This window comes from Hemitrygon akajei, chromosome 1 (assembly GCF_048418815.1).
Source record: "Hemitrygon akajei chromosome 1, sHemAka1.3, whole genome shotgun sequence".
In the NCBI taxonomy this organism is placed as follows: domain Eukaryota; kingdom Metazoa; phylum Chordata; class Chondrichthyes; order Myliobatiformes; family Dasyatidae; genus Hemitrygon; species Hemitrygon akajei.
The window spans coordinates 37823584-37832796 of NC_133124.1; the positions used below are offsets into that span (position 1 = coordinate 37823584).

At 38.2% G+C, this 9213-nt stretch overlaps 1 protein-coding gene across 3 annotated transcripts in view; it reads left to right on the forward strand.

The window, feature by feature from the left end:
* pde7a (phosphodiesterase 7A) overlaps positions 1-8852 on the forward strand; it is a 134925-nt gene extending 126073 nt beyond the window's left edge. For all 3 annotated transcript variants that reach the window (XM_073041515.1, XM_073041496.1, XM_073041506.1), the window contains 3 exons: positions 1335-1431; positions 2197-2277; positions 7127-8852. In XM_073041515.1, the coding sequence (XP_072897616.1) occupies positions 1335-1431; positions 2197-2277; positions 7127-7284 (336 nt within the window). In that variant the 3' untranslated portion in view covers positions 7285-8852. The remainder of the gene's footprint in view (positions 1-1334; positions 1432-2196; positions 2278-7126) is intronic.
* The last annotated feature ends 361 nt before the right edge of the window (positions 8853-9213 follow it).

A 9213-nucleotide genomic window follows, 5' to 3' on the forward strand; every position in this document is an offset into this window, starting at 1 on the left:
ACCATCTCTTTTTTCTCATCTGTGGAGACTTGCTCACTAACCACTGCATGTAGCCACTTCTCTGCCTCCTGCAACCACCTCTTTGTTGTCCTTACCCCTGGAGACCTGCTGTCTAGCCACTGCCTGTTCGCAGGTAGGAAGAGGACAGCCAAGTGATCAGATTTCATGCATTGCAATTGGGCATCTTTCCTTATCATAGTATAGCAGTGGTCAAGTGTGTTGGGACCTTTGGTGCTGCAGGTTATATACTGATGATTGGGTACAGATTTCTTCAAATAAGTCTGATTGAAGTCCCCGACTATGATTTGAAATGCATCAGGTGGGCTGTTTGGTGATTGACAGCAATCAATATCTTAAATGCCTGATTAACAATTGGCTTTTGGCAGTATGTAAACTGCTGTCAGGATCACTGAGGAGAATTCTCTATGTAAGTAGAACGGTTAGCACTTAATCATTAGATGTTCCAGGTCGGGAGAACAAGAGTATGACATAACCACCATGTCAGAGTACCACAAAGAGTTAAGCATGAAACATACCCCCACCTTTTGCCTTCTCCAGATTGGCAGTTTGGTCCATCCTGTGTATTGAGAAGCCTTCAGGTCTTACTGACATACCTGGCATGTTCGGAGTAAGCCGCAAGTCCATGAAACAGAGATCACAGAAATTCCTCATTCCTTCTGATACTAGGTCCTCAATCTTGTTCTCCAGTTGCCAGTATTTACTGACACATTTGGCATTCACAGAGTATGAAGGGAAAGCTGATTTAGGGGATCAGTATGGACAGGAATGATCAAATATATCACTAACTTCTATATTGAGGTCAAATAGGCCTATATTATTAGGATGGATACTATTAAGTTATGAAGTTGGATTTCATTTATTAGTGACATTTGCAAGGATTCAGGAGGCTATTTTTGCCTATCAAGACCATACATTTTATTCCTCATTTCTGAAGACCTCTGCAATCTAATCTGTGTAACGTATGCTCTTCGACAGTTTCCCCCAGCCCAATTCTTTTTGTTGTTAACTTGCACTATAGATAATTTTCCATAGCCAATTAACATGCCAGTGTATCTTTTGGATGCGGAGGAAATCTAAGCACCTGGATGAAATCCACCCTGCAAATCTCTTTGAAGTTTTCCACTGAAATTGTTAATGTCTTTGGAAAAGGTTGCACTGATTAACTCCCTAAGCTTCTGTACAACATTGTAGTTAACTGAATTAATAGGAATTGTAAAAAAAAACAGGTTGTGATAGTGGTAAGCTAATGGACGCAACAAAGATTTAAAAACAAACTCGGCTGCTTAAGTAAGTAAACTGTATTCTTTTTACAGATAGCTCTGAAATGTGCAGATATCAGTAACCCATGCCGGCCTTGGGAACTGAGTAAGCAGTGGAGTGAAAAAGTATCCCAAGAATTCTTCCATCAAGGTATATTGAGTGCATTGGCTTAATTTGCAGCATTTTCTATACAATATTAATTAAACTCTTAACCCCCACTCAAGAATATAGGTTTTTGAAACATAAAGTGAGTTCCATCTAATTCATACTAAGCAAGGAAAAGCTATAGGGGTATCTCAGCTTTTTGGCAAATTGAGTGTTATGAGATGTAGTGAATAAGTTAAAATCATGTAATTGGTGATTTAAAATTTATGCTTAACTGAAAACAATAAGGAAAAGGAGTATGACTAACAGCTATACCACTCAAAATTCAAATTAAGTCAGGCAGTAACCAGTAAGGTTAATGCACTGTTGTGTTGATAATGAAAAATAGATCAAAGATCTTCATTGTAAGTTATGTTAATTTAAAGCCCACACAGTAGGAAAAAATGCAGCTAATTTTTAAAACAAAAATTGGCTTTTTGGACGATACTGGCAAAAAGTAATCTGGATTTTGCCTTGAAGAATTAGGTGTTCATGCAAATAACTTCCAATACCAACAAACCACACCTTCATTTCCTGTTTCTTCTGAAGAAAAAAAGGTCTTTGCTCAGAAGTTATAATTTAATGTATTTTATTTTTTCATGACTTTAACAAAAGATGAAACAATTTAATACTTCTGTATATTGTAGGGGAAGTTTGTATATAATGAAAATAGGAAAATTTTACAGTGAAAAGGAGGTAACTTGTGCAATTCTTTACTACAGAAATAATTGAAATAATTCATTGATTGATTGGTCATTTTTCCTTACATAGGGGACATTGAAAGGAGGAATATGCTAGATATAAGTCAGCTGTGTGATCGCCGCACAGAAACTGTAGCCAATATTCAAATAGGTGAGTGATATAAGTTTCAATAAAATACAAAGCAATTGTCTTCTGTTATATGTAACTACTAGAGTACTGCGTACAGTTCTGCTTGCTCCATTATAGTAAGGATGTTCTGGCTTTGGAGAGGGTACAAAAGGGGTTTACCAGGATACTGTGTAGATTAGTGGGCATGTGCTATAATGAGATGTCGGACAAACCTGGGTTGCTTACTCTGCAACGACAGACTGAGGGGAGATCTGATCGAGGTTTATAAGATTGAGAGGCATAGAGTAAACAGGCATTATCATTTTCCTAGGGTTCAATTTTGTAATGCAGAGGGCATGTGTTTAAGGTGAGGGGGATAAATCAAAGGAGATGTGAGGGCAAGTATTTTACAGAGGTCCCTGGAATACGCTGTTGAGGTGAGAAACAGGCTTTGAAGAGACGTTTAGATAAGCACATGAATATGAGAAAAATGGAAGGATATAGACATTGTGGAGGCAGAAGAGGTTACTTCACTTGGCCATTTGATTACTAATATAATTCTTTTGGCACAACATTGTAGGCCAGAGAGCCTGTTCCTGTGCTGTTCTGTTCTATGTTCTATTTACTGCCATTATGCAGGTACAATCATAGAGTCACTGAAAAGTACAGCACACAAACAGGCCCCTTGGCCCATCTAGTCTGTGCTGAACCATTTAAAGTGCCTATTACATAATACAAACATAAGAAATAGGAGCAGGGGTAGGCCATCCGGCCCATCAAGCCTGCCCCGCCATTCAATAAGATCATGGCTGATCTATCCGTAAACTCAGCTCCATCTATCTGCCTTTTCCTCATAACCCTTAATTCCCTTACTATGTAAAAACCTATCTAACTGTTTCTTAAATATATTTAGTGAGGAAGCCTCAACTGCTTCCCTGGGCAGAGAATTCCACAGATTCACCACTCTCTGGGAAAAACAGTTTCTCCTCATTTCCGTCCTAAATCTTCTCCCCTGAATCTTGAGGCAACCAACATCCCCTAGTTCTAGTTTCACTTACCAATGGAAACAGCTTTCCTACTTCTATCTTTTCTATCCTTTCAAAATTTTGTATGTTTCAAAAGATCCCCTCTCATTCTTTTGAATTCCAGAAAGTACAGTCCCAGGCGACGCAATGCATCCGTTATCTCTTCAGCAACCTTTCTCAGTTGTCCATTCGGCCCAGGTGACTTATCCACATTAAGACCTTTGAGTTTGCCTAGCACCTTTTCCCTTTTTAATAGCAAAGGCATACACTTCTGCTACCTGACACTCACTGATCTCCGGCACACTGCTAGTGTCTTCCATAGTGAAGACAGATGTAAGTACCCATTAAGTTCATCTGCCATTCCCATTACTACCTCACCAGCATCATTTTCCAGTGGTCCAATATCAACTCTTGTCTCCCTTTTTCTCTTTATATAACTGAAAAAGCTTTTGGTATGCTGCTTTATATTACTGACTAGTCTGCCCTCATTTCATCTTCTCCCCTCTTGTATAATAACCTTATGTTTCTCACAACAGTCTGTAATCTCTCTACAAATTTGTTCCTCTAAATCACACAAGCTGTTGGGTGGTCTATAATAAAACCTCATTAACATGGTCATACTTCTCTTATTCCTCAGTTCCACCCATAAAGCCTCACTAGACGAGTTGTCCAATCTGTCCTGACTGAGCACTGCTGTGACATTTTCCCGGACTAGTATTGCCAACCCTGTTCCTTTAATCCCTCCTACTCTTTCACATCTAAAAGAGTGGAATCCCTGTATATTGAGCTGCCATTCATGCCCCTCCTGAAATTACATCTCACTAATGGCTACGATATCATAATTCCGTGTGTTAATCCATCTTTTAATCCTCATCTGCCTTTCTTACAATACTACTTGCATTGAAATATACACAGCTTAGGACATTCGTCACACCATGCTCAATCTTTGATTCTTGAATTAATCTGAGGTTTTAACAACATCTGTCTCCACATCTTCTTTACTATCTATTCTGACACTCTGGTTCCCACCCCACTACAACTCTAGTTTAAACCCCACCATGCAGCATTAGCAAATATTCCCACTAGGATATTAGTCCCCCACTAATTTAGGTGCAAACCATCTCTTCTGTACAGGTTCCACCTTCCCTAGAAGAGAACGCAATGATTCGAAAATCTGATGCCTTCCTTCCTACACCAATTCCTTAGCCACATATATGATCTTCCTATTTCTGGCCTCGCTAGCACATGGCATGGGTCCTGAGATCAGAACCCTGGAACTCCTTTAATGTAGCATCCTAGGTCCCCGAACTCACTTTGCAGAACCTCATCACTCTTCCTACGTATATTATTGGTATTCCCACTGTTTTAACTTGCAAATGTAAAGAAGGAAAACAATAAATAAACTGGGGGGGGGGGAGATCTATCTACAGCTTTTTTGCTTTCTTTCATTCGAACCTCCCTTCGCTGAAGCCTCAAAGAGCTAAAGCCGCAAATAACCACTGTCCACTCCAACAATGGCCGCTCTGTTTGCCGTGCCATATTTTAATTTGTTCTTGCCAACCAATCCAAACTACCGTGAATCAATGCCTTATATACCCAATTGGCAAACCTGAGTGAGCTACATCTTCTCACGGTTCTGATCGCTGATTGTATAGGTGTGAAAGAATTCAACTAGCAAAATGAGAAATGAGGGGGAAAAATATCAGTCATTTATACTTTGAAGAAAAGCATGTCATATACATGTAAAAAACAGGAAGTTTGAAATTCAAATAAAATAAGTCAGTTTTGTTTTTCTCTTCTACCATATTTTAAGACAATTGAATATTGTGATGACTGGTTTATACTCAAGTTCTTGTTAATTCACAGGATGGAAGTGATCAATTATTCTGAGAATCAATTAGTGTGTTATAGAGCATATTATATTTAGTTTCACATGTATAGTCTCAAAGTAAATATTCATTTTTAAGAAATTGTTTGATTTTTTTTATGTTGAAGAACTGTTAGGTAGGTACAGTGGCATGCAAAAGTTTGGGCACATCAAAATTTCTGTTACTGTGAATAGTTAAGTGAGTAGAAGATAAACTGATCTCCAAAAGTCATAAAGTTAAAGATGAAACATTCTTTTAAACATTTTAAGCAAGATTAGTGTATTATTTTTGTTTTGTACAATTTTAGAGTGGGGAAAAAAGGAAAGGAGCACCATGCAAAAGTTTGGGCACCTCAAGAGATTTGAGCTCTCAGATAACTTTTACCAAGGTCTCAGACGTTAATTAGCTTGTTAGGGCTATGGCTCTTTCACAGTCATCGCTGGGAAAGGCCAGGTGATGCAAATTTCAAAGCTTTATAAATACCCTGACTCCTCAAACCTTGTCCCAACAATCAGCAGCCATGGGCTTCTTTAAGTACCTGCCTAGCACTCTGAAAATTTAAATAAGTTATGTCCACAAAGCAGGAGAAGGCTTTAAGAAGATAGCAAAGTGTTGTCAGGTAGCCCTTTCCTCAGTTCGTAATGTAATTAAGAAATGGCAGTTAACAGGAACGGTGGAGGTCTAGTTGATGTCTGGAAGACCAAGAAAACTTTCTGAGAGAACTGCTCGTAGGATTGCTAGAAAGGCAAATCAAAACCCCCATTTGACTGCAAAAGACCTTCAGGAAGATTGAGCAGACTCTGGAGAGGTGGTGTACTGTTCTACTGTGCAGTGACACCTGCACAAATATGACCTTCATGGAAGAGTCATCAGAAGAAAACCTTTCCTGCATCCTCACCACAAAATTCAGTGTCAGAAGTTTGCAAAGGAACATCTAAATAAGCCTGATGCATTTTGGAAATAAGTCCTGTGGACTGATGAAGTTAAAATAGAACTTTTTGGCCACAATGAGCAAAGGTATGTTTGGAGAAAGGTGCAGAATTTCATGAAAAGAACACCTGTCCAACTGTTAAGCATGGGGGTGGATCAATCATGCTTTGGGCTTGTGTTGTAGCCAGTGACACAGGGAACATTTCACTGGTAGAGGGAAGAATGAATTCAATTAAATACCAGCAAATTTTAGAAGCAAACATCACACTATCTGTTTAAAAAAAAAGCTGAAGATGTAAAGGGGATGGCTTCTACAACAGGATAATGATCCTAAACACACCTCAGAATCCACAATGGACTACCTCAAGAGGCGCAAGCTGAAGGTTTTGCCATGGCCCCCACAGGCCCCCGACCTAAACATCATTGAAAATCTGTGGATAGACCTTAAAAGAGCAGTGCATGCAAGACGGCCCAAGAATCTCACAGAACTAGAAGCCTTTTGCAAGGAAGAATGGGCGAAAATCCCCCAAACAAGAATTGAAAGACTCTTAGCTGGCTACAGAAAGCGTTTACAAGCTGTGATACTTGCCAAAGGGGGTGTTACTAAGTACTGACCATGCAGAGTGCCCAAACTTTTGCTTTGAGCCCTTTTCCTTTTTTGTTATTTTGAAACTGTAAAAGATGGAAATAAAAAAGTGATCTTGCTTAAAATATTAAAGAAATGTGTAATCTTTAACTTTATGCTTTTTGGAAATCAGGTCGTCTTTTACTCGCTTAGCTCTTCACTGTAACAGAAATTTTGACCAGGGGTGCCCAGACTTCTGCATGCCACTGTGTATATCTAAACCAAAGCAGTGATTGATTTGTTTTTAATCTACTTGAATTGCTGATGAGTGACTTAGCACACTTGCCTATGACCAACAAAAAAAATTAAATTTCCTTGTTCCTTTGAGCAGTGTTTCAACTAAAACGAATATACTCATTTACTTCAGCTTTTATAATTAATATTGATAACAAACATAATTGAGTCTAGATTAAATTTAACAAACATTTTGTTTTGCACACCAGGTTTTATAAATTACGTTGTGAAGCCTCTTTTTGTGGAGTGGTCTCGATTCACCAACAGCACACTGTCACAGACCATGCTTGGACATCTTAGTTTGAATAATGCTAGCTGGAAAAGATTATTACAGGAACAGACCCAGAGTAGAGAGGATTCTATTTGAGAGGAAATGAACTGACATACCTCAGGAAAGCCGAGAATTCTTCTATTTCTCTCACTCCACTCATTCGGTGGGTGCTGGACAATGAATTATCAGCCTATTAGGCTGAAGGCAGATGAGATGATGCTTTTAGGTGAGGAATTGAAATATACTTGTAGGCTTTCATTGCCACGGTTGTATGTGTAGCCATGTCAACATAAACGTAATTCAATGCTTTCTTCAAAGCATCATATTGCTTTTTTGCTCCTTGCAAAGCCTGAACATAAAGCAATACACAAATACCTCAGTTGGCTTTTGTGAGACATTGAGCACATAAACTGCAGTGGTGGCCACACTGAAGAGAATGGGAAAAGAGGGTGGCAGTGTCCCAGGAAGTGCCATTTATTAATGGTTAGTTTGAATACTGTTATACAGATTGATACTTGCAATTTCTGCACTCGGGGTTTTCTGTGGTTTTTTTAAGGCTAAAATATGAACTTAAATATTCTTATGTTGGTACAAGAAGAGCTTTTGTACTCTTCTCACCATTTTGGAGTGACTGAATGCATGCAATGAAGCCAGTCCTTTTTCTGCCTCAGAGATTTGTTTACAATGCTGTATTTTTGATACTTTGGTTCTGGTTCTTGCCTTGAAGCATAGTGAAAAATGAACCACTAATTTGGGAAATGCTAGTTGGTAAGAATATAGAACAAAATATGCTGCAGTTTGTTTTTAATCTTTTGTGATGCCATTTAAGTTTCCATGGAAGCCTCTACTGCCATGGTGTTCCTTTAGTGCACTGTGAATCCAGCCTTCATCTCTGATCACAGCTAAGCTTCAGCATATATAGCAACAAAGTGCTGCTGGCCTTTACCTTTGTAGGGGAGTGTTGAAGAAACAACTTAAAAACAGATTAGTGGGTGAAATCAACGTATGAACTGCACTTAGTGATAGTTTATTGTAAAGATCAGATCAGGATATTTGTCTGTCTGAAGCAAGTGATAACAGCCATTTGGAGTCTGCATAGCAGAACATACTGCTACATTCACCATTCTGTTTTCTTCATAATGTGAAAATATGCATGAATTAAACAGCCAGATTGAAGAAATATTGCTAAAATGCCTTAAAACTATGCACAAAGCTAAGTGACCAAATCTGTTTTTTTTTTAAAGTGCATTGTTCCTCGACCTTTTGCGAGTGAATTGTTACTCCCCTATAGGCCTTGTCTGATGTGGAAAAATTGAACCCTTTGTAGGATAAGAATACAAATGTTCTTTTAAATTTCAAACATTCCATTTTGTATTTTACAATGTTTAAAATAGTTGATTATGTACAGTAAGCACAACTATATCTTAAGTTTGCATTTTTCAGTGAAACAAATTGGTGCTTTTTTCATTTTAGTTAATTTGTATTCTAGGACTGTTTTTTAAAAAAAATTCTGTTTACAATTTGTTGCAACGGCCATCATTAGAGATGAAGGCTTCAATGTTAAGCTTAGGAACATTACCAGGTTGTTGGCAGAGTTGCCATATTCATATTTTGATATGCCTGTTGCTGTTTAAAATTTTGAATAAAAAAAATTGACATACCTTTTCAACTGTTTGCCTGCTTTACTTAAAGTTTTAATTCTTGGAAATTCATCACCTGCATTGATGCAAAATTGCTTGACATAGATTTGTCAAATTTTGACTTTGTATAATGATTTGATTGAACAAAGTGGAGAGCACAGTACAGGTCCTTTGGCCCATGTTGTTATACTGACCTTTTAAACTTCTCCAAGACCAAGATAATACACCTCTATCAAATCATCTCTCATCCTTCTGTGCTGCAACATATCCTCATAAAATATGCTCTCTAAGCCAGGCAGATTTGTGGTAAATCTGCAATTTGCTGGAGGAACTCAGCAGGTCAAGCAGAATTTATGGGAGTGGATGGAAGGGATTTGATCTGAAA